General features: G+C 36.4%; 1 protein-coding gene across 2 annotated transcripts in view; it reads left to right on the top strand.

Annotated features, from left to right (window-relative positions):
* The first annotated feature begins 854 nt into the window (after nt 1-854).
* Nucleotides 855-26,380, top strand: part of RTF1 (RTF1 homolog, Paf1/RNA polymerase II complex component) — a 31,508-nt gene continuing 5,982 nt past the window's right edge. Inside the window, exons 1-11 of one of the 2 annotated variants that reach the window (XM_025038806.1) lie at nt 860-988; nt 2,053-2,318; nt 10,696-10,843; nt 12,489-12,693; nt 17,985-18,099; nt 18,806-18,917; nt 22,371-22,506; nt 23,000-23,177; nt 24,711-24,793; nt 25,984-26,071; nt 26,169-26,276. In XM_025038806.1, the coding sequence (XP_024894574.1) occupies nt 10,762-10,843; nt 12,489-12,693; nt 17,985-18,099; nt 18,806-18,917; nt 22,371-22,506; nt 23,000-23,177; nt 24,711-24,793; nt 25,984-26,071; nt 26,169-26,276 (1,107 nt within the window). In that variant the 5' untranslated portion in view covers nt 860-988; nt 2,053-2,318; nt 10,696-10,761. Of the gene's footprint in view, nt 989-2,052; nt 2,319-10,695; nt 10,844-12,488; nt 12,694-17,984; nt 18,100-18,805; nt 18,918-22,370; nt 22,507-22,999; nt 23,178-24,710; nt 24,794-25,983; nt 26,072-26,168; nt 26,277-26,380 lie in introns of both variants that reach the window. The other variant, XM_006920469.3, reaches the window with a different exon arrangement.

Raw genomic sequence — 26,380 nt, 5'->3', positions numbered from 1 at the left:
GAAGGTTAAATGTTAGATGCTTAGAAAAGTATCTGGCATCCAGTAAGTACAATATAATTGTGGACTGGCATTGATATTAAGGGAGAGCAAGAACCAGAGCAAGTATCCTTCTGTTGCACTTGTAAGTGACTGGGCTGAGTTGGGGAGAAGTAACGGGAGAAGGGAACCCTATGAGAGAGCGAATTCTGGTTGTAACCATTACTTATTTAATAGCACATCCCTCCTCCTCTAGTCTCTTTTAAATCACCAGGATGAGGCAGAAGTAGTGAATGGAAACATCAGGGTTGTCAAATTAGGATTCCAGTGTGGTAGCCAGCCCATTTACTGCTTGTTGTCAGACCCTGGAGATTACCACCATAAATATACTATTTTTTTTTCCTGGTTTAAACATTCAAAATAAAAAATGACTTTGGTTTGTCACTTTATTCCAGACTGACAGATTGGAATAATTCCAGTTTTACTATGAATTATAGAAAGAGGATGCTCAAAGTATTGGTTAGCTATACCAGTAAGAACAGTGAGCAAATTACCTTTGTAAACATTCTTACAGTAATTCCTGAGAATCAGTACTTCTGTGGCTTACAGAGGAAATGGTCACAATTTGAAAGTAGCCTCCAGTTCAATTTTATAGTCACTCTTCCATTTCAGACATATATTTGCCATTAAGAGGGAGAGAACAGATTTTGAAGACACACTTCTTTTAGCACTTAGGAATACTGGCAGTTGGTCTGTTTATGTGCTAAAAGTTCCCATGATGATGTTCTTCAATTGAAAACACAAAGAGGTAGAAGAGATCTAGGGAGGATGGGTATTTTTTTATTCTTGAATATTTCTTCTCTGTTGAACAAAACTCATGTGACTACTTCTGCCCTATTAGGAACTCTTGTCCCTGGCAAAGCGGAAGCGCAGTGACTCTGAGGAGAAGGAGCCGCCTGTGAGTCAGCCTGCAGCCTCCTCAGACTCTGAGACATCCGACAGTGATGATGAGGTAGGTGTGGATGGCTAGACCTATGGGAGTGACAGGTATTTGAGGGTCCATGTGTTGGTGACTCCTGATGGCCTCTTTTCCTTAAACTGAGACCTACAGCCTAAGGTCTACAAGAACTTCTTAGGAAAGGAAAACTCTTGAATTGTCATGTTCCTTGTACTGCTGGTTACTTAGTGAGTGTCTCTGAAGGGCATTTGTGGACATTTTTTAGTCTTGTTTTCAGCCGTGCAGCAGAAGAAGGGGCACAACTTGTTAGTCATCATCTTTATTTTTTTTTTTTCCTCATCTTTTTTAAACCCATTTTCATGTTAGAAAACAAATTCTATAGAGAATGCTATATTTTAGTGGGAAATACTTTAGCAAGACGAGAAGCTTTCCTGTTAGCAATGGAAGGGTATGTGGTTTAGCAGGATTTTTTTTTTCTCTGACGGGAGCAACAGATTCCTTCTCACTCACAGCACCTCAAATTCGAGTGCACAGATGTCAGTCGGTCAGCTACTGACATGTTTCAGCACAGAGGAGCCTGTCCCCACAGCACTACATATTCGTAGGGTGCTATAGGCCCCAAGCTTGATGGTCTTCAGAGTACATTGCTATAAATGCTTTGGTGAGCATGTAAGACCTGTATAAGGATACAGGTCCACAGGAACTACCTTAAAAAGTATTAAGTGCCACTGCCACTTCAGTACAAAATTTCTGTGGTAGTGTAGAGCCAGCCTGTTCCTGTACTTTAGAATTATTTTCAGGCTGTACTGATGTATAGCATAGGTAAGTTTTATTTCTTCCATTAGTTCAATGCCAGAGAGAGCCATTTATGCCCGAAAGGGTCAGTGGAACCAAAAATAAATTTCTGAAGTCAAATATCGAGTCCTCAGTTCTCCCTCTCCATGTTAAAAACCCTCTTTTTTTTTTTATGATTACCGTAAAGTTCCTTAATCTGACCGCTGCTCCAAAATTCAGTAGCCAAAACCACGTTACCATGACAATCCCCTATGTTCCTTTCTTTCCATCTTGATTTCTCATTCCTACTGATCCTCAGGCCACCTTTCACTCCCTCCTGACAGTCACTATTATGGTGGTCTACGCCTTACCCAGCCAGTTCCTGCTTGGTATTTCCAATCAATCCAGCGCACATCCCTGTTCATGGAGCAGCATTGACAGCTTTGATGTTCTGTTTCTGACCATGTCGGAACGAAACGGGGAAGGCTTGTGGGACAGTGTTTATAAAGTCTGCAGTGGTGTACAATAATGACCTAGGCCCTCACATTCACTTCCCACTCACTCACTGACTCACCCAGAGCAACTTCCGGTCCTGCAAGCTCCATTCACGGTAAGTACTCTATACTGATATACCATTTTTTGATCTTTTATACTGTATTTTTACTGTGCCTTTCTATGTTTAGATGTGCATAGATACACAAGTATTTACCACTGTGTTACACTTGCCTACAGTATTCAGTACAGTAACATGTCATATAGGTTTGTAGCCTAGGAGCCATAGGCTACACCGTATACCCTAGGTGTGTATAGTAGGCTGTACCACTTAGGTTTGTGTAAGTGTACTCTATGCTGTTTGCACAATGACAAAATTACCTAATGATGCATTTCTCAGAATATATCCCCATTGTTACATGACTGTAATTTCCTGGAGAGAGGCCAGGTATCACCTTTCCGTTTAATGTTACCTTATAGTCTTAAGAAAGTATTTTTAACAATGTGCTTATTTTGTTTTACAGTTCTACTAAAGTAAAAAAATGTTTTTTATTATAATGAAATTTAATTAACATTTAGAAAAGTAATTACTAGTGCCCTGTATATGCAAATTAGGAATGATTGCATTCTAATTGACTGTAGTGATGTTCTTTTAATCTTAAATAATTTAATAAACCTAAAATTGCTTTCCACAGCAAGAGATAGTGAATATGTGAGTTTTATTTTTTGTTGTTTATTTTTAATGGAGAAGCCTTAATTCCTCTCAAATTGATAATAACCCAGTGTGTTAGAAAAGCAGTGGGCTCTATGAAGTAATTTGCTTATTTGTTTTGTTTCTCCATTTTCTTTTTTTAAATGTATAGACAGGAAAACCTTGAAATAATGTCCCTTTCCCACTATTCCTATATCAGCTGCTTTAATTTTCAAGTTTCAGAAGTTAGCTGCTGTGGGTTCCCTCCCTCTGCCTAGTAATATTCTATTAAGTTTGAATCTGTGTTGTGTCTGGAATACCCTGTAACATGTTTATAGTCTTTGCAATTAAGTTATAAGAAGTAACTATCTTATGAAGTATTTCGTTCTCCATATTTCTGTTGTTAAATCACAGTCCCAATTATGCAGTTACTGTAGGGATTCCCTTCATACTTTTTATCTGCTTCTACCAGGAGTACAGAATGTGTGTCGTCTCTGCAGCATTAGAGGAGCCCAAAATATGCTAGAGTACATCCAGAGTTCATAAAAACTTTTACAGCTTAGGGTTCCCTTTGTAACTTGCAGCTATTTAACCAAAAGTTCTCACCTTAGAATATACTGTATTTTTACTGTGCCTTTCTATGTTTAGATGTGCATAGATACACAATAACTGCTTATGCACTTATTGGAGGGAAAGCTGACAGGCAAGCTGCACTCTGCCCAATGGGGAACGAGACTTTAAGTAACTTTCCCCACACAAGGTTCTAACTCCTGCTGCTGTCTCCAGGTCCCAGCCCCCCAGGCCCACAAGCTCCTTGCTTCTCTACATCAGACTCATTTCCTCCAACCTCACTGGGAATAGCAGCCTCACTATCATGGCCATTCTGAAAGGCGCCCGTTCTTCAGTCTGCATTATCACTCTTTAGCCTGCACTACTAGCTGAGAGTGAATATTTCATTACTTTGGACAATTAAGCACATCATCCAAAAAAATTAAAATCTTTTTTTAAAAATCTTGCCAACCACTAGAGAACTCAGTGGTATTACTGTGAACACAGATTTATGGCTGCTATAGAGATATTTTGGTGAAAGTAGGAGACTTCTGAGAAATCTTTAGAATATAAAGTTCGAGACAGGGACTTTTGCTTTTTTCTCGCTCTCATAATGATATTCACACGTCTCTGTAGGTAACAAACCCAACTGAGGTAATTTGCTGTGTCTTCTAATTTCTCTATGGCTTTTAGATCTTTATTATTTACAAACTAGCCTTTTAGAAATTTGGTTGCTAAAGCAGCAATTCTCAGCCAGATGGAGCCTACTTGTACCAGAAGCTACTCTGAAGTTTTTTCAAATACACCTCCCAACCCTTCTCCTCTCCTGCCTCTTTTATTGTTTATTGTCATTAGTGAGCAATGAATACAGGTAAAAAATATAAATATATATGTTAGTCCCCTCAGATTTGCTAAGACAGAAAACTGGCCAAGAACAACTGAGAAGATTAATGGGTGTTTTGTTATAAGGAGAGACATGCAGTGATTTTAGAGCAAGAAGATACCTAGCTAATTAATTGAGAAGGTTGGGAGTAGAATGGAGAGAAGTTAGGAAAGTTTCCTATTCAGGAAAAGTGGGTGCATTGGACATTAAGGTTCCATTAGGAAGGGAGTAGTAGATGTTTCATGTATAATATCTTTGCAGGAGGAAAAAACCGTAAGATTAATGAAAAAGAATATATTTATGTATTATTTTTGGTAAATGCATTATTCTCAATGATATCTTGGGGCACATGTAAAAATAAGAAACAGGACTCTTTCTATAAGGTTTACATTGACCAACCCTGGGAAATTGGAAAGCACACCTCAGTGGTAGGTCATAATGCTATGCTGTGGCACTTTGGTGCTGTCACTCCCTGAAAGCATTTGTTTGGAGAAACACCACCACAGGTACAAATAAGAGTGGCAGGGGAAAAAAAATAAGGTTAGGAAAAGGAACGCTAGTAGCCGCTTACTCGCAAGATGTGATTTTTAAAAAAATGGCCAAACCAAATAGTCCATTTGTTAGGAATAATGGGGTCCTAAATCAAATAGTTAAGTCTTTTTTCTTTTTTTTTCTTTTTCTTTTTTGTAACATGGTGGATCCTATAAAAACAGATAGCTGCACCTAAATAAGAAGAAAGTTTAGATTTTCACTTGTTACCAGTAAAAATCACATTGGATACCAAGAAAACCCTGTTTTTGTTGTTGTTCAAAATCGAATTAGACTGCATTAGACTTAGGAAACAACTGAGTTATGTTCTAATACTCTCTGCCTAAACGAGAATTATTATTTTTTAAAGCTTCACTTATAATCTTGTTTTCAACATTTTTGAGAAATACAAACATTTGGCCCAACTCCTGTAGTTCAGCACTTGTCATACCTGTTTTTTCTTCCCCAAGACTTTTGTCAGCCTTCCTGGTTACATTTATGCCCCCACTTGCCTCTTCAAAACCCTGGTCTCTTCTTGCTTTTCCCCTATTCCATTTTTTTCTACTTCTGAAACTTCTTCCTTCTCTTATTCTCTTATCCCATCTGATCTTTCGGGCTCTCCCACTTTGATCTAGTTACACTCCTAATTCCCACTCTGTTGTCTCTTGCTGGCTCCAATATTTTTATTAATAGAACTTTTTGAAAAAGGTACAACTTATAAATTCATTTAGTAACAGCTTTTCCAGGAATTCAGCCTAGATATCCAAGAGCATTTTGTTATTGCTTTACTGTACAGATAATACATAATTAGTACATGCTTCCGATAAAGATCTTTACCACTAAGCTAGTATTTTCCTGTGTATATATTGATTTAGTAAAGTTTTCACACACATGGTACCTCTGGAACAAGATGTTCCACACAGATGCAATATCCCAATAGTGAACCTAAATTCTTGAAAGTTTAAAATATAAAGCCCACTATATTTTTTTAAGATTTTGATAGATATTTTATTATATATGGTTGTTGATTTAGTCATAATTATGAAGGGCATTTCTTGTAATGTGAAATAATGACTTCCAAAATGTCAAGCTCTGTGGTACTGCTTTTTTACACCTTTTCTTTCTCCTCCGTTACTGTAGGTAAGAAGTGGCCATTGTTCTCGTCTTGGTAATCTGCTCTTCTTCCAACTTCCTGCATCTGATCTGCTCTGGGGTCAGGAAACCAGGGGACCCTGTAGAGTTTAGGTTGGAATACTCTGCTTTAGTACTTGAACTTAACGACAGCTCTTTGGATTGCTTATAAGCCTTATTTAATATACTTCTCAGTTTTTGGCTATGTAGATAATCATATAGTAGCACCTCATTTATCTAGACACCATTAAAATCACATCACAAGAATTTGGGAAAATAAAGTGGTTTTCATAGAGGTCAAACTTGTTTACAGAAAACTCTAACACTTCTTACCAAACAGTGGAATGGAGTACTGCTCCTATTTTACTTCTGTTTGTATTTCATCAGTTTTCCTTTTGTTTTTATCTCCATAACCCGAATGTAAGTTTTTGAGATTGAGTGTAGGGATTCTCTGTTTTCTAGTTAAACATATGTGATTGCCTGATTATAAAATAGTGTCTTTTGTATTTTGTCTGACTAATTACACAGTAGGAAAGAAAGCTAAGCTATTCTTCATGTTCTTTAGGCTGACGTTAATTATATTTACTCTTCAGCTCCACTGACCCTTTTCTACTTTCAGAAAGAAAACACACCTAAATCAGGAACCATGCCCTTCCCACATGTACCTTTTTGCTGACCACTATCAAAATCTAGAGTAATAACTATAGAACCCCTTTAACACTTTCTTAGACTTAGTATAACCCTCAGATCATATAGAATCTTACAGCTTTAAAAGTCCAAGGGATCATAGAGATTATCTAGACTACAGATAAGAAAAAAGAGTCTCACAGAAGTTCTGAGTTTCTTTTCCCATCATAAAATAGTACCCTACATTTATATAGAACTTCGTGGTTTTTGATGTACTCTAAACTTCTTTTATTCTTTGCTTTGAGTTTCACACTACCCTGATAGGTGGTCAAAACAGTATTATTCCTACTTTACAGATAAAGAAACAATCTCAGATTAAGTGCTTGGGCTGTATTCCAATTCTTTTAACCCATAATTCTAGTATAGTTTATCACTAGTCCGGCTATTCTTAAACGCTACTTACCTCAAAGTATTTTGTTTCACTTGTAAATTCATTTTGGAGTAACTGGGCTATAATGGTTTCTGCTCTGGGTCCTAAAACCTCTACTATGATCTTCTTTGTTCATTAGAGATAACCTCTCTTTGTTTATCTTTGCTTTTCTGCCTCCAGGATGCTCAAAGTACTCAGCATCTCATAGCTAGCCAAGTCCAAAGCAACCACTTCCCTCTCCATGTTCCTTCTTGTCTTTCGGCTAGCTGAGTGCCAGGAAGGAAGGTCAGCTGCTTCCCAGAGTAGGGACTTGCTTATAACACGCCACACATACTCAGGGTGGCACAGGGTTGTGTAGTACTAACCCTCCTTTAATTATTAGATAATTGCTGCCCATTAGAGTATCTGTTACATCAGTGAGAGTCAAACTACTAATCTTTTAATTTATTAAGGAAAAAACCTTCCAGTCTCCATTATAGATTTTCTTCACTGCATGTATCCATAATATTTCCCTTGTTATTTGTGGGCCTACATGCATGTAGAATGCTTAGGAAAGCAGGATGTCGTTGTGTATGAGAGTCCTGACTGACCATGGATCCTTTCACTTTCCCAGACTGTTTTTGTGAAGTTCTCACTGGATGGTGGCTCTGGCCTTTATACTCAGATGCAAATCTGCAGGCACTGATTTTTTCCATTCTTGCCTTCTGTGTGGTGCATTTTAGGGCACTTTTAAGGTCACGGCAGATCTTGCCTTTCAGTAGAGCCGTAGCTCCCAAAACAAATTAAGAAATGCCAGGTCATTTCCTCACCTCTCCGCTGAGTGGGGAAAGCGTAAGAGCATCCCTTGAATCCTGTCCTTTACTCTTTAGACTCCATTTACTGCCACACTCTGGCAGTGAAAGAAGAATTCATTTTCTCTCTGTCTCAGAATCAACAGAATAAGGTATTTGCAGGGATAAGTGAACAATCTCTGGGATAATGGCTGGATTAAGACATTTCTATATCGATATACCTGCCATAAGCCTTGAGCATCTCTTTTACAGTTTATTAGATTCCGTGATCTTGGGAGAAGAAGTACTAAGCAAATATTTAAAATATGTGCTTAGAACAAACATTCAGGAACCTCTGATTTATAGGAGTAAATATAAAATATAACAAATGTGATCTATGCTCCAGAAAAAAAAGTCTGGGAGATTATTGGGACCCATTTGAGTCTCTTCCTCTATATTAAATAGGAATAATAATGAGACTGGCTCCCAAATTTTAAGTGACTGTTTATCTTTGGATGATGGAAATACAGGTGATTTTTTTTTTTTAACTTTAAAAGTACTTTTCTATTATTTTAAAGTTTCATGTAATGAACATATATTGTTTTTAAAGTTAGATTTTAAAGGTTTCTCAAAAATAAGAATTTTTTAGAAAGTAAGTACACATATATAGCTTAATCCAGCATCTCAGTACAAAAAGGTGTATTCACAAGAAATTTTATTTTTTAGAATAAAGTTACCTACGTTGTTATAATTCCCCTAAAATCCAGTCACATACAGTGAGATTGATTGTTTGCTGTTGGCATGATAGACCCTACTGAGTCAGCCTCTTAGGAAGTGAGGCAGCTTCAATGTCTCATTTCTTTTGAAAATCATTGGAAGGAAAAAACAAGGTTTCCTTCCCACATTCAAATTTAGCCAGGAAAGCCCTTTTTAAATGGAATATTTTATTTTTTCCTATTTTTACTCTTTTCTCCCTCTGCCCCAAGAGATAAACATTCTAGACTATAAATGAGTGACAGTTGCTAAGCTTGGGCAGTGGCAGATTGCAATAGATAGAAGGTAGAAGGATAAGGAAGCCAGGTAGCCCCTTAGCACCTCCTGAATTGGATTCACCTGTGTACTGTCACATTTAGGTCTTTTTTTGCTCTCATAAATACTTTTTTTTACCTAGGGAGTCCAGAATTTGGCTCTATTGCACATGAGAAACCCAAATCTGTAGGCAAAATAGACCTAACCACTCTAGCACACATGTGTCCCTGATAACTCAACCTTTACATTCTCGGCCTCTTCATATTCCCATTGGATAGAAGTACAAAGGGCCAAGACACCTTGTTTGGAAGAGGTGGGTGATGCCCATTTTCATAACCAACCAGTAAATATTTACTCTCTTAATATGTTTGTGGTTGTGCTATTTCTTGTAACCAAAGCTGATGCAAAGATATTTTATATACATTATTGCCTCTAGTAATATCTGTGTTGTCAGCATCACATCAGAAGTTGATTTTAGCTCAGTTAACAGAAGTTGAACACTTTAGCCTCTTAGATTCTTTCAAACTGACCTAAAATTATCTTCTTTGAATGATTAAAAGTTCATACGGTTGAGAACTAGGCTTTAGAAGAGAAGCACTAGGATTTTTTCCCAAATGATGATCTACACATTGAAATGTTAAAGTTTGAGAAATAAATTCACTTACAAAGGGAAGTCACCATTCATTCACTTAATACGTCATCTAGAACATGTGGTTGTTTTATTTTCACTTGTCCTTTCTTTCTAGCTCTTGAGTACAGAAATAAAGTGGCAATTAAATTAACTAAGAGTAAATTAAAATGGAAAATTGGAAGATTAAAATAACACCCTTTCACAATATTTTGACAAGGTAAACTAGCAGATTGTAGTCTTACGAATAACTCATATGGAACATTCTAAGATGGAAACCACATCAGAACTACCCCTCTATCCACCCCCCCCCCAAAAGAAATCTAAATAAATTTACTTCTGATCTTAGCCATTGTGAGGTAGGAGGTTAATTTGTGATCACATTGTAGAAGGAGCAAAGACTTTGTGCTTTTATTAAATATCAGATATAGAAATTTTATGTTAAAACTAGATTATAATTCAATCTGTGGTGCTGAAAAGATGATTGTTCTTTATAATACATGAAATTCTCAAAGTATTTTTCACCAAAGTCATTCTCCTAAATAGACAAGGTAAAATATCAAAGGAGGTATGGTTTAATGTAACAAAATAGTCTCTGTGAATTTTTAAAACAGTTGCATCGTCTTTCAGCCTTACAATTAAAATGCTTGATGAGGATGATTTTTTATTTTGGCCTACTTTACTTTCTTCCTCCTTGGAGTTCATACCAGTGCTAAGATCCGTATCAAAGTGGCCCTCATCCCTTCTGCCTGTGATTTTTGCAGTTTTCTCTTGCTAACTTTATTCTCTGCCTCCCTGGGACCCATTCAAGAACTAAACCGTTCTGTGTGTGCTGAAACCCAGACATGCCAACCCCTAGTAATTACTGCTCTCTCTGCCATATGAAACATTGGAAGCTGTTTTTGGTAACAACTGAGTTTTAGTTAATTCAGTTGACTTGCTGTAAAGCTGATGTCTTTGTTTTTCTGTTGTGAAAAAAGTACATTAATTAAATTTTGTTTATTGTATCTATTATCTACTATCTCTAAGAAATTACAAACCAGAAGTTATGAAGTTTTAACCGAGGTGTCAAAAATCCATCTTTCTTCATATAAAGTGTATTTGTTTTGGATACAAAGCAATATAGAGACTCTTGTAATCATTTTGATTAACATCAAAGATTCTTGAATCTTCCAGCTTCTCCTAATAAAGTCCCTGTTTGAGTTTTTCTTTTTCTGTTCTCCTTGTAGTGGACATTTGGGAGCAATAAAAATAAGAAGAAAGGAAAGGCCAGAAAAATAGAGAAAAAAGGAGCCATGAAGAAACAAGCCAATAAAACTGCTTCCTCAGGCAGTTCGGACAAAGATAGTTCAGCTGAGAGCTCAGCCCCTGAGGAAGGTGAGCCAAGCAGCCCAAACCCTGGGAGAGAACTACTCTTGTCAGTTGAAGATGCAAGGTCATATATGGAAGGGAAAGGTGCCTGCATTACAGCAGTCCATAACCTTTTCACAGGGCCTTCGAGAGTCTGAATGAAGCAAGAAAGATCTATGCAATTCCAAAGGATTAATGAGGCCCCTGAAACCCATCCAGGAAACTCATGTTGAGTGCCTACATTAGATTCTCAACTCACTTTACCCTGAGTACCTTTCCTTCCCTTTTTCTTCGTTATGCATGGTCTGACTGAAGAGGAAAATTCTTGAACCAGATATAAAACTTAGTAAAAAATGTTCTTATTGTGAACTCACTAAACAATTTAATGACACATCAAAACATTGATTTTTTTTAAAATACCAATTGATATATGTAGAAGAAATGATAGAAAAATCACCATTTTTCAACCATCGTAGTAATAATTGTTTTACTTAATAATTATCAACGTATGTTAAAACCATTGGATTAGAATTTGTTGGGGAACAAGATGTTCCCCAACTTACTTACTATCTACAAAGGAGAAAAAAAGTGCCTTTACAAAGGAAAAATCTGGAGGATACTGTCTTAACAAAAAAAAATCCAAATTACTATCTCTAGTAATAGAACAAACAGATGTCAGGTGCTTCCTGATATAATACTTTGAAAAGGACATAATAACTTAGGGAGTATTCTTTCCAGAAATTCATAACCTGAATACTTGATGAAACCAACCAACCCAAATTGAGGACATTTGATACTGTGGCTGTTTAAATTTGAATTAATTAAAATTAAAAATTGAGTGTCTCAGTCAGTTGCACTAGCCACACTTCAGTCGCTCAGTAGCCGCATGTAGCAGCTACTGTTCAGATAGAGAATATTTTTATCATCACCTCACAAAGTTCTATTAGATAATTTTGGAGCTTATACTCTTCACAAATCCAGTGGCATGAAAGACAAAACTTAAAGATTACAGGGCGGGGGGGGAAGATTACAGGGTAGTAGACATAGTAACCAAATGCAATGTATATTCCTAGATTGGGCCCTTCTTTGGCTGGAAAGTGGCTATAAAGGACTGTGTTAGATCGATTGGTAAGATTTGAATATAGACTATGTCAGTAATGGCATTACATCAATGTTAACTTCCTGAATTTGTTAATTGTATAATTGGTTATGTAATGAACTGTCATTTTTAGGAGAAGTTATTAGGGGTGAAGGGTCACAATCTCTGCAACTTACTCTCAGTTCAGCAAAATAAATAATAAAAATATGTACATTATTTTATATACGTAGACAGAAAGTAAATTGGCAGCGTTAACAGTGGGTGAACTTAAGTGAAAGGTGTATGGAAGTCAGCTCTTTCAGCATTTTTCTTTAGATCTGCAATTTTTTTCAAAATAAAAAAGTTAAATTAAAAACATGCTGTTTTTTTTAGTGCACCCTAGTTTTGCCTAGCCTGTGTTTGCATTTGCCAAAGGCAGACCAAGGACTATTCCTAAGGGAGCTGAGAGAACTATATGCCGCTTTGCTTAGGAGCGCCAAGGAGTAATGATTATCAATGCTCAGGCGTCACCTGTGGCCTCCGTCTCCAGTCTCCACTAGCAGAGCCTAATTTTGTGTTTGGCCTTTGTTGCAGGCGAAGTGTCAGATTCTGACAGCAATACCTCCTCCTCCAGTTCAGATTCAGACTCTTCCTCGGAAGATGAAGAGTTCCATGATGGCTATGGAGAAGACCTCATGGGAGATGAAGAAGACAGGGCTCGCCTAGAACAGATGACAGAGAAGGAGAGAGAGCAAGAACTGTTCAACCGCATAGAGAAGAGGGAGGTGTTGAAAAGAAGGTAAGATCGTAGTTCCTTAATGGTAATAAAATAATTTTCAAAAGTTCACATTTGGAGTGCTATCTCCACAGGATTTAAGACTTGGAATTTCTCATCACTATTTACGAATTAGGTATCTCACTATCGTTCCAGCATAGTTTTTGTATTTTTAAAGAAAAAACTCAAATGTTATATTGCTTTTTTGATATTCGGAAGCTGCTTCAGTATTCTGAATTCTTTTGCCATATATAAATGGCAAAAGTTCTTCCTTATCTCCTAACATAATTTCAAGGTAAAAATAAACTTAGCTTTTGTTTCAGGAAATAAAATAGTCCTCAGAACTAGGCTCCTTCCCCTACCTACCTGTTATCGTAAAAGAAAAATAGAAGCATTTCTTTGGCAGCAGTTAGTTCCATTTCATCTGGGAGCCTGTTTGTCCCTTCTGGAGACCATACTAAGTATGGTGAGTTATCCTAGAAAAGAATGTTTGGCTTTTAGTCAGAAGCAAGTAATAGACATTTGTTTGCAGTGTGAATGCTTCTAAGGTTACCTGTATTGCAACAAACAGGACTTAAGAAACTGTGTCAGAGTTGCCAGATGGTTAGGGATGACTTCTAAAATGTGTGTTCTTGAACTGTGGAGAGCATAACAGGAGGTTCTTATTATATAAGGCCAGTAGGCCTCCCATGATTAAATCACAGAGTAGCTCAAGAGTAATGGGTGGCTTATCTTAGGCTTGATTTTTATAATTTTCACCTTATGTGAAACAGTCGACTGATTCAGTGACCTTTTTTGGTGACTGGAAGAACGTTTACAGTGATAATAATTAAGACAAGTTCGGAGCCATTCACAGAAAATTGAGATTTTTTTTCATAGCTCATTCGTTCAGCTGCAAGGCAGTGCAGTAGAGTAACTCAGAAATTGCCTCCATTTTTTCCACTTAATAAAGGTCTTATATAGATCTTATTTAATCATAATAATGATCTTTTTACGTAAACACCATTAGCATCCCATTTTATAGCCAGCAGCACCAGTAGAGGGATGTCATTTTCAGTTGTTAGATCCTTTACCTGTTTTCAGGCTGCCTCTTTTTTTTTTTTTAAGGTGAAGGCAGGCGGCATAAAAGATAGCTTGGTTACCAAAAGAGCACTGACATTTTCAGTCAGACGGTCTACCTTAAGTCAGACTTGCTGTCCAGGTGATCCAAATTAGTCACTTTCCCCCTTCCTTGGGGATTGTAAGCCTTGAGCGAAATGATACATATAAGAACATTATGTAAATGTAAGCTGTTATTAACTTTTAAAATAATTTGATTGAGATATATTTTACATACCATAGAATCCACCCATTTAAAATGTACAGCTAAATAGTTTTTATATTTTCACAAAGTTGAGTAACCATCACCACAGTTTATTTCAGAACATTTTCATCACCCCAGAAAGAAATCTTGTACTCGTTGGTATTCATTTCTCTATTTCCTCCCAAGCTTCCCAGCCCTAGGCAACCACTAATCTACTTTCTGTCTCTAGAGATTTGCCTATTTCTGGACATTTCAGCTAAATGGAATCATACATATAGTCTTTTGTGACTGGCTTCTTTTACTTAGCAATTTTTTAAGTTTATCCATGTAGCATATATTAGTGCTTCATTCCTTTTTATGGCTGAATAATATTCCATTGTATATATATCACATTTTGTTTATCCATTCATCTGTTGATAAACATTTGAGTTGTTTTCACTTATTTGCTGAATAGTGCTAATATGAACATTCATGTACAAATATTTGAGTACCTATTTTCAGTTCTTTTGAATGTATGCCTATGAGTGGAATTGCTGGGTCATATAGTAATTTATGTTTAACTTTTTGAGAAACCATCAAACTGTTTCCATAGCCCCTGCTCCATTTTATATTCCCACAAGCAATGTATAAAGGTTCCAGTTTCTCCACATCCTTGCCAACACTTATTTTCTCTTTTTTTTTAATTTAATTTTTTTAGACGAGGCAACCCTTGGTTGACCTCACAGATTGCAAGGACCTTGTCAGCTTACAATCCCTTATTTTTTATTTTTTACGCCTACAGCACCTGGTCTCTTTTTTTGATAATAGCTATCCCTGATGGATGTAAAGTATAACTCATTGTGATTTTGACTTGCATTTTCCTGTTGACTAATGATGTTGAGCATATTTTCATGTCCTTATTGGCCATTTATATATCTTTGGAGAAATGTCCAAGTCCTTTGCCCATTTTTTAACTGGGTTACTTGTCTTTTTGTTATTGAGTTGTAAGAGTTTTTTATATAATCTCGTTACTAGACTCTTATCAGATACATGATTTGCAAATATTTCCTCCTATTCTGTAGGTTGTATTTTTCACTCTCTTGATAGTGTTGTTTGATGCACCCAATTTTTTAATATTGATGAAGTACAATTTTTTTTTTCTTGCACAAGCTTTTGATATTAGATCTAAGAATCTATTGCCAAATTCAGGGTCATGGAGATTTACCCCTATGTTTTCTTGTAAGCTCATATATTTAGGTCATTGATATCTATTTTGAGGTCATTTTTATAAGTGGAATAAGGTAGGGTTCCATCTTTATTCTTTTGCATGTAGATATTCAGTTGTCCCAGTACCACTTGTTGAAGAGACTATTCTTTCTCCAGTCTTGGCACTGTTGTCAAAAATCGATTAGCCATAGATATATGGGTTTATTTGTTGACTCTCAGTTCTCTCCCCTTGATCTATTTATATGTCTCTCATTATGCCAGTACCATACTGTTTTGATTATTGTAGCTAATAGTCAGTTTTTATTGGGAAGTGTTGAGTCCTCTAACTTCTTTTTCAAAATTGTTTTGTTTCTATGGAGACCTTTGCATTCCCATATGAGTTTTGATATCAGATTGTCAATTTTTACATAAAAAAAAAGTAGCTGGGCTTTTTATAGGTATTGTCTTGAATCTGTAGATCACATTTGGGAGTATTTTCATCTTAAAACTTGTCTTTCAGTCCATGAACATGGTGTCTTTTACTTCTCTAGGTATTTTTTAATTTCTTTCAACAATGTTTGACTTTTTTGTTGTAAAAGTTTAGCACTTGTTGACTTTATTCTTAAATATTTTATTCTTTTGGGTGCTGTTGTAAATGGAATTGTTTTCTTGGTTAATTTCAAATCATTCACTGCAGGTATATAGAAGTAAAATGAATTTTTCTCTGTTAGTCTTGTACCCTGCAGCCATAGTGAGCTCATTTATTAGTTTTGATAGTTTATAGTGGCTTTCTTAAGATTTTCTATATATAAGGTCATGTAATCTGCAAAAAAGAGATTAATTTTACTTCTTTCTTTCCGATATGGATTATTTTCTTTATTTTTCTTTTCTTCCAGTACCATGTTGAATAGAAATGGTGAGAGGATACATCCTTGTCTTGTTTCTGATCTTAAGGGGGAAAGCATTCAGTCTTTCATCATTAAGTATTGTTAGCTGTGGATTTTTTTATAGATGTCTTTCTTTGAGTTTGAAGCAGTTCCCTTCTGCTTAGTTTGTTGAGAGTTTTTATCAAGACAAGTGTTGGATTTTGTTAAATGCTTTTTCTGTGTCGAGGCAGTGATCATGTGGGTTTTGTACTTTATTACATTAATATGGCATATTACAATGACTGATTTTCTTATATTGAACTGACCTTGCATTTCTGAGATAAATCCTACTTCGTCATGGTGTATCATGGTGTATCACCTTTTTATAAGTTGCTGGACTCAATTCGCTACTGTTTTGTTGATTTTTACATCAGTATTTGTAAGAGATATTGGTCTGTACTTTTCTGTTCTTGTGATGTCATTGTCTGGTTTTGGTATCAGAACAATATTGGCTTCATAGAATGAATTGAGATTGTTTCCTTCTCTTTTGTTTTCTGGAAGTTTGCGAGGACTTAGTATCAATTCTTTAAGTATTTGGTAGAATTCTCCAAGAAAGCCATCTGGGCCTGAGTTTTTATTTGTGAAAAGTTTTTAAATTACTAATTCAATCTCTTATAGGTCTATTCATATTTTTCTATTTCTTCTTGAGTCAAATTTGGTACTTTGTGACTTTCTAGAGATTTTTCCATTCCTTCTAAGTTACCTAACTTGTTGCCATACCATTGTTTATAGTATTTTCTGTGAACTTTTTTATTCCTGTAAGGTTGCTGGTGATGTCTCCTTTTTCATACCTGATTTTTGTAATTTGAGTCATCTTTCTTTTTTTCTTGGTCAGTCTAGCCAAGACTGTTTTTCTATTCTGTGTTTCATTAATTTCTGTTCTTATTCTTCTGTTTGTTTTACATTTAGTTTGCTCTTATTTTTCTCCTGTCTTAAGGTAGAGGTTAAGTTATTGATTTGAAATGTCTTTTTTAACATAGGCATTTACAGTTATACATTTCCCTTTAGGCACTGCTTTAGCTACATCATGTAAGTTTTAATATGTTGTGTATTCATTTTCAGTCATCTCAGATTACTTTCTAATCTCCTTTGTGATTTCTTCTTTGACACATTGGATATTTAAGAATGTATTGTTGAATTATTTTAAGAAGGAATAAATTCATAACAGTATACTCCATCTCACATTATAAAAGTACATTAACAACCTTAATAATGAATGAAAAGGACATAAAAAAATTTTTTAAATACTGTTAAGAACTAAGTAAAAAATTTGGCTCTTGAGGTTATTTTTAGAATGTTATGGTTAGAGTTTAATGTTTATTATATTCCTTTATCCTATCCATAAATTCCTTAAATTCACATAAAAATAGTTTTATTTCATAAAATCCTGATTTTTATTATAGAGAGGGAGCCTAGATTCCATTTGTTTAAGAGAATAGCATATTTATCCACAAGTTTGCTGGGAGGGGGCATGTTTCACAATGAAGAAAGGTAGAAAACAGTCTGATTCAAATACAGCCTTTGTCTTGACCACCTTAAAAATGTGACAGTGGCTCTCCGTGGCTTCATTCTATTTCTAAATGAACACCAGTGGAGTTGATTTTTAAATCAACTATTTTCTTCTACTGTGTGAAGGTTGAGGAAGAGCTGTGTGTTACCAATAGGATTACAGTAGTATCCTGAATATTTTCTCTCATTTTAAGGCTAGTCCAAGTTAATGCTTTTAAGTACTTTTGGTATACTTATTTTTAATATTTTTATGGTACTTATACATTGGAGTTTCTTGCAGGAAGCCAAAATGTTTATTAACTCCTTTCTCCTGCTTGCTTTCTCCTAATAGAAATCAGTCTTTACAGATATTTCATTGCCACTTAAAAACTAAACAAATATCTTTTAACCAGATTCGAAATCAAGAAAAAACTAAAAACAGCCAAAAAGAAAGAAAAGAAAGAAAAAAAGAAAAAGCAAGAAGAAGAGCAGGAAAAGAAAAAGCTGACACAGATTCAAGAATCTCAGGTAGGAGACTCAGTGGTCTTCATTATCCAAAGAGTAAAACCTCTGTTGAGAGAGGGAGAAGGGAGAGGGGAGAGGGAGAGTTTGCACATAAATTTATATAAAAGATGAGTTCATATTAATCACCCTAGGTTAGTTAGTGCAAGATTGTTGTTTGTTGTCTTCTTTTTCTAGGTTTCATTAATCTCTGGACATATCATTTCACTATTAGCTGCTATGATTAACTCCTTAAGAATTCTTCACTCAAGTCTGCATTTAAAAGGCAGCCCATTGATGTGAGCAGCTCTTAAGGGAAAGTTAGTAAACATCCTGTCCCAGGTAGCTAGATTGGTTAAGTATACTCAGGTGTATGTCATCCTGGAGATGGTAGTAAATGTAGCTGGGAAAATTAGTCATGTCTTTATTCATTGCAAAAAGCTTTGTGGACAATATCAACAAATACTAGCTATGATCTATATGTCCTTCCTGAAAATGCTTATTCTTAAAATTCTTAGGCTTTCCTTTTATTAGGCAGGTAAGGCAGGGGCTGACTTTACTGCTCTATCCTTTTTGTCCACAAGAGGATGCTCTGTCCCTTTAAACAAGTTTCAATTTCTGCAGCCAATATAGATCCACAGTGAAGAACTGAATGATTGATTGTTGGGTGTAGAAAGTTATATCATCAGCAGCTGGTAAAAAGAACCATCCTACATTATCTTTTCCTTCCCAGGTAACATCCCACAACAAGGAACGGCGTTCCAAACGGGATGAGAAACTAGATAAAAAATCTCAAGCCATGGAGGAGCTAAAAGCAGAGCGAGAAAAACGAAAGAACAGAACAGGTGAGCGGGGTTGGTGGGGTGTGGGGGAGAATGGCTATGTTGTATCTTTGATCACGTGGTTTGACTTTCTGGGGCCTAGTTTTACTTTATCCATTTTTTAGATCTTTATTATGAGAAATTCCAAACACAAAATATAGTGTAATTTGTAGTCAAAGCTAGAGAATTGAACAAATTGGAATTTGTTTTGTTTCTACTTTGTTTATTGGTTTTGGGGAAGGGTAAGTTTTAGGTGATGGTATATACTACCACCAGGAGACACATAATATATGCTTGTCTCTCATTTTGTGATACTACCAGTTCTCACTTAGCTTTTACCACAAAACTGCCCGATACTCAGATAAACAGTTATTTGTTTCTGCTCGTGCATTTGCAGTTCAGCTGGAATTATTCCCTAGCTACAGGTTAGGACCAGGTCTGTTCCACCTGTCTCTCTCCCTCCTCAGACCAGTATACCCAGAACACATTCTTCTCATGGTGATGGCAAAAGAATAGTAGGGACAAGCAGAAACATGAGACATCTCTTAAGGCCTAGACTTGGAATTGGCCATTTCAGGTGTGTGCTCTTTCCATTGGCAAGTCATATGATCAAGCCCAACACTAATGACTAGGGTGAACTACTGAGTCACATGGTAAAGGGCATGGGTGCAGAGAAGGTGAAGAATTGTTAATGGTAATATTTCTGTTCCAGCAGCCACTGATAATTATCACCTAGATCATTTAATTCATTATGAATTACAATCCAGTCATAGTCTAATCTATCATTCTTTCTTCATTTATTATATGATTTACTTCTATAAAGGGAAACTTTTCATCAGCTATTTAATTAGCACCATATACATTTTATATTTTTAAAAAGGCAGAAGAAACGCTTGGTTTTTTTTTCACTAGTTTTCAAAAGAATGAGATAGTTCCTTAACTTCCAAAAGTAATCAGTAAGGTTTTTTTGTTTATTTTGAATATCCTTGTGAACTCATGGATTTTTAAATACTTTATATATTTTAATTCATTGCAGTTATTATTATTATTGAGACTCATAATGTCCCATCTTTAACCAGTCGTAGCCCAAGTCCTTTGGACATGAGACACCAGTCGTCTTTAACAGCTTTTTGCTTTCTGGATTTGGAATCAGCCATTTCTTTAAGGAATCCTGGTTCCTTTTTTATGATAAATTGTATTTAGACACCATAGTCTAGACATAAGTCTAGCTTATGCTACTGGGCTGGCTATTATATATAAACCTTTTCAGTGTACAGAGCTGGATTTTTTTTTTTTTTTTAATGATAAAATTTATTATGAGCATACTGATAAGTCCATTTCGAAATCAGGATGCCAGAGTTTTTTATTTTGTTTATTATGACAACTTTATTGAGATATAGTTGATACTATACTGTTTACTCATTAAAGTATATAAGGCCATGGTTTTAAGTATATTCGCAGAGCTCTATAATAAAACTCAATGGATTTTAGGCTGTTTCTTTACCCTGAAAGGAAACCCCATATCCCTTAGCCACCACACTCTCTCCCCAGACCTGTCATCCCCCAGCCGTAGGCAACCACTAATGTACTTTCTCTCTCTATGGATTTGCCTATTCTGGACATTTCATGTGAATGGAATGATAAAATATGTGGTCTTTTGTGTCTGGCTTCTTAGCGTAATGTTTTCTAGGGTCATCCATGTTATAGCATATATCAGTACTTCTTTTAATGTCTAATATTATTTTGTATGGATAAACACATTTTATTTATCCATTCACTTCTTTATAGATATTTTTGTTGTTTCTACTTGTTGAATACTGTTATGAACATTTATGTATAAGTTGTTGAATAGACACATGCTTTTATTTCTCTTGGGTAAAAACTTAGGAGTAGAATTGTTGAAGCATTTGGTAACTCTGTGTTTGACCTTTTGAGAAACTACCAGACTGTTTTCCACAGAGGCTTCACCACTTTGCATTCCCACCAGCACTATATGTGGGTTCTACTTTTTCCGCATCTTCACCAACAATTATTATTGACTTTTTTGATAGTAACTATTCTAGTGGGTATGAAGTGGTATCTCACTGTGGTTTTGATTTCCACTTCCCTAATGATTAATGATATTGAGCATCTTTTCATGTGCTTATTGGCCATTTTGATAACTTCGTTGATGAAATGCCTGTTTAAATCTTTTGCCCATTTTTTAATCAGCGTCTTTTTGTTGTTGACTTGTAGTTCTTTTTATATTTTGAATATTAATTCCTTATCAGATCTATGATTCACACATATTTTCTCCCATTCTGTAGGTTGTCTTTTCACTCTTGATAGTGTATTTGATGCATAGAAATTTTAATTTTGATGAAGCCAGACACAAAGACCATATATGTTATTATTTAACTTTTTTCTTTTATTGTCTGTGATCTTGGTATGCTAACCAAGAAATCGTTTCCAAATCTACTGTCATGAAGCTTTTCCTCTGTTTTCTTTTAAAGAATTTTATAGTTTTAGCTCTTACATTTAGGTCTTTGATCCATTTTGAGTTAATTTTTGTATATGGCGTAAGGTAAGGGTCCAAATTCATTTTTTTGTTATTTGGTTTTACTTATGGGATATCCAGTTTTACTAACACCGTTTTTCTTTCAATAGATTGTTGTTTCCCCATTGAATGGTCATGACACCCTTGTTGAAAATCATTTGACCATATATGCATGCAAGTGTTTATTTCTGGGATTTCTATTCCATTGGTTTATATCGTGCCTTTCAAATGGCTATGTTTTAAAGTTGCTGGTTATAGTTCCATTTTCTGTGGTGGTGCCTTCAAATGAATACTTCGTTTCATTTTGCTTGTGAAATGTAGACATGGGTTTGAATTATTATTTTGTTTTATGATTATATAAAATACCAGGTGCCAAAGTCAAATCTACTAAACAAGGTTATTCAAAAAATTTAGCTTCTGTATAACTTTTTATTTCACCTCTTGCCTTCCTCCCATAATAGATAACCACTTAAACTTTTAAAAATATTTTCCCCTTAAACAAAAGGACACAGATATACCTCCTGTCTTAGATTAATGGTAGTATACTGTAGACACTTTTCTCTGCCTTGCTTTTTTCGCTTAACTGTGTACCCTAGAAATCACTCCTTAGTTTTTATGTTGAGCAGTGGTTGAAAAATTTGTAAATAAATTTTTATTGGAATACAATGATGACCATTTGTCTCATAATCGTCTATGGCTACTTTCTATCTACAACAGCAAAGTTGAGTAGTTGAGACAGTTACCATATCAAGTTTTCCTCAAAGATTCCCTAAAGACATAAAAAAAATTTCCCCCATCTTTTCTACCCACCTTCAAGTGTATTGAGTGCAATAAAAGCCACTGTCAGTAGAGCTGGTGACCTTTTCTGCCCACTTAGCAGCAATCTCTCAGCCCTTATTTTGTATACTGGGGCTAAGTAAACATTTCTCCTTTCTTTTTAGCTGAGCTCCTCGCCAAAAAACAGCCATTAAAAACCAGTGAGGTGTATTCTGACGATGAGGAGGAGGAAGAGGATGACAAGTCCAGTGAAAAATCAGACCGTTCATCCCGAACATCGTCATCCGATGAAGAAGAAGAGTAAGCTGTATACATTTTTGTCTAGTAGTTAGGATGGGTGGATTTTTTGAGAAGAAGCTTAGCATAGTTTCCAGAATCGCCATTTGGGCTATGAATTGTTTTTGGTTCAGTACCCTGAATTGCTGAGCTGAGTTTCCCAGTATACTAGTCCAAAGATATGTTCCTGCCTTTGGCTCTTGGCCTTCAACCCTGGACATTTCATTTGGGCTCAGCAAGTAGGAACTGACTTCATCTTACCCTCACATTGGCCAGGAGCTTCCATTAGTTTTTTTACTGATAGGTTATCTGGGATGGCAGCCTTATTCAAGACAGTTCACACTACTGGTTAGGAATAGGATTCTATTACTGCTCTTTCTTATTAATTCATTTATTTCTCCTCCTGCCTTAATCACATGTACTTGGGTTGCGTTAAGTTTTAAGAAGTGGTATTATTTATTTATCTTGATATGTTTTTATGATGAATACTTTTTCCAGTGCCCTTTGTTCCTCGTAGGAAAGAAGAGATCCCTCCAAAATCACAACCAGTCTCCTTACCTGAAGAATTGAATCGGGTTCGATTATCACGGTATAAGCTAGAACGTTGGTGTCACATGCCCTTTTTTGCTAAAACTGTCACAGGATGCTTTGTACGGATTGGCATTGGAAACCACAATAGCAAACCAGTTTACCGAGTGAGTGTTTTCTTCCTTGGATATCTGTCTATGTTTTAAATGTAATGAATGATTCTTGACTGGAAGTAGGAACTACTGAACAAATCTGTCACTCTTCAGCCTCTATTTGATGGGAAAATAGACTCCAGTCGAGATGCCCATAGAATAGTGACAGTCTGAGGTACCTGGGGATCATATGTGACCCACAGCCAGGAAGAGTGCTTGGAGTTGAAGGGACCGGTAGGTTTGAGTTTAGAATAATTTTCTCTGTTTTCCTTCTATATAAAAGCAAGAAGGGAGACATTTATGAAGTTTTCGTTGTAAGTTACATAATCTGGAAGCTTTGCTCATTTGAAAAATAAAGTTCTCACTAAACATTGTTGGCAGGTTCTTGGAAACTGAGACTTTAAACGAAACAACGTACAATGAAACCAGTTTAGTCATAGGCTAATTGCTATAAACAAGAGTTAAGTTCCTATGGCATATTTCTGATCACAAAAAATCACCAAATTTTTAAATAGAGATCTAAAACACTTTTAATATTAAACGTTTAAATAAATGTGTTAAACATACATTTAAGAAACATTTATTAAGAAAGATTAATAAAAATAAAAACAAATGAAGTAATGATTTTCCAATCCTCCTACTCCAGTTCAGGATCATGAGTGGCTGGAGCCTCCTGTCTCAGTAGTTTAGAGCTCAAGTCAAGAACCCGCCCTGGACAGAATACCCTTCCGTCGCAGGGGCACTCACACCCACACGCACGCACATACTCATTCTGAGATAATGTAGACACTCCAGTTCACTTCATGTGCACATCTTTGGGATGTCGGAGGAAACTGGAGTCCCCTGAGAAAACTCACTCAGACAGTGGCCCCAGCTGGGAATCAATTTTTTCTTATCAATGTTATAGCAAAATGACATTATTCGAGGACCTGCTGTAGATGAAAATTTTCCATGTTACATATTAAGTGACTTCTGGAACAGGGAACTATATTGAGGTTGTAAAAAAAAAAAAGAAACCTTTCAACCTAACAGAGGGTATTTTGTGGGTTCCAGCACTGCTCCTGTGGTCTGGTTGACTAGAACATAGCTGTTGGATTTTTGCTTTTTGTTTTTGTTTGTTTTTGTTCTGGGTTATATGGTTTTAACATGTGTTTACCTCCTCCTCTGAAGACCAGCCATACCATGTCCTAGAAAGCTTGGCAATAGAAATTGACCTCTGTGGTGTTCACATTTGGTTGATAAAACTAACCTCTGAAATCCCAAGTACATCTCCTAGTAAGGTATAATTAAGTTGGAGGGGAAGCGTCTAACGAGCCCCACCAGGCTAACTGGCTTCTCTCTTGCTGCTTGCTTACTCTGGGCACAGGGCTCCTGGTGCTTGGCCATCAGTTCTAAACCTGAGAGAGGTTGCCAGAACATCTTTCAGCTGTGGGCTCCTCTCAGTGCAGGGTCACTTGTCTGTACTTAGGTAGATTGAGCCAAAGAGAATATGATATGGAGGGCTCTGAAAGATTCTGTTTTTACTATTTTCTCTGCCTTTTCACTTAGGTTGCTGAGATCACGGGTGTTGTGGAAACCGCCAAAGTTTACCAGCTTGGAGGCACCAGAACAAACAAAGGACTACAACTACGGTAGGAGAGGTGCTTCTATGGCAGCTTCTGTTTCCACTGCAAATAGGCACTGTCTGTGTGGGCCGTTATTCTCTCCTAATGTGATGTTTTTCAAGGACTTGGAGGGAAACTTGTATTCTGCCTTTCCCTCTAGAGAAGTGGGATATATCTCTGTCCCACTTCTCTATATGTCCTATTTTTTTTCTATATGTCCTACCACTTCATATCCCTGATTACCCACATTATATAGGGGTAATCAGGGATATGAAGTGGTAGGACATATAGAAAAAAAAGGTCAGGTTGTGAGACTCCTTCTCAGAGCCCTGCTGGCATTTCTTGAGCATGATCAGGAGGCTTGCTTCTGATCCTGGCTCTGTCACTAACTAACCTGATCTTTGACAAGTCACGTCACCTCTGTGGACGTATTTTCCTCTTCTGTAACATGATATTCACTGAATGCCTGCTACGTGCTACTATTCTAGGCATCAGGATAGAGGCAAGAACAAAATAGACACACACAAGTCTTTGCCTTTTTGGAGCCTGAAAATTCTAAAGCCCCCTATAGGAAGGAATATAAGCAGTTTGCCATGATTACTATAAATAGCAGGTAATAGACATGGCTCTACTAGAGCCTAATTTTGTCTCTATGGATCTTCTATTCCCTCATCCCATCCCCATCATCTCTCCTGGTCTGTTTAAAAAGAACTAGTTGAGGCGGGGTAGGGCAGTAGTCATAATGTGCAGCGAGTGTCTGTCCCTAGGAAAATGGCACTGACTCACTTAACTTTGCCAGCACAGCAGGCAGTAGAAAGGCAGTGCTCTTCCTCTCTAATGAATAGTTTCCTTGTCATTCAGGTATCTACATAATTTATATTCTAGATGCCAGTTGACTATGATAGATTTTATAGTAAATGGTCTTTTGAAATACTGGCCAGGTCCATTTGTTTCCAATGCTAGCTTTGATTCCTAATCCTGGCTGCCCATAAGAACAACTTGGGAGTTTTTGTTTGTTGAATTTCAGTGCCTGGTTCCTAACTCCCAGAGATTCTGGTTCATTTGATCTACAGTAATGCTTTGGCATTAGAATTTTTATAAATCTTCCCAACCACTGCTAAAGGTTAGCCAGGTTTGAGAACCACAGAGATAGGTAGTACATAGTCTGGGAGGGTTGCTTTGTTGGTACTGTAGTCACCATACCCATTCTTGTGTAGGCATGGCAATGACCAACGAGTATTCCGCCTAGAGTTTGTCTCAAACCAGGAATTCACTGAAAGCGAATTCATGAAGTGGAAAGAAGCGGTAAGTGGATGGACATTACCTAACAGTTGTTCATGAAAACATTCAGAGCATCTCTTTCCAAAATCCCTTAATAACCTTGTATCTTGTTTTGATCCAGATGTTCTCTGCTGGCATGCAGTTGCCCACTCTAGATGAAATCAATAAGAAGGAATTATCTATTAAAGAAGCTCTTAATTATAAATTCAACGACCAGGACATTGAAGAGGTAAGAAACCTGGTACCCCAGAGCCTAGAGGTTCATCAAGAACCAATGTTAGAAAAGAGGATGATTTTCTTTTCTTTCTCTATATCTTGATGCTACTATGCTTG

Source organism: Pteropus alecto, unplaced genomic scaffold (assembly GCF_000325575.1).
Source record: "Pteropus alecto unplaced genomic scaffold, ASM32557v1 scaffold86, whole genome shotgun sequence".
Lineage (NCBI taxonomy): Eukaryota > Metazoa > Chordata > Mammalia > Chiroptera > Pteropodidae > Pteropus > Pteropus alecto.
Note: the sequence above shows the minus strand (reverse complement) of the source record. Positions and strands in the feature narration are given on the sequence as shown.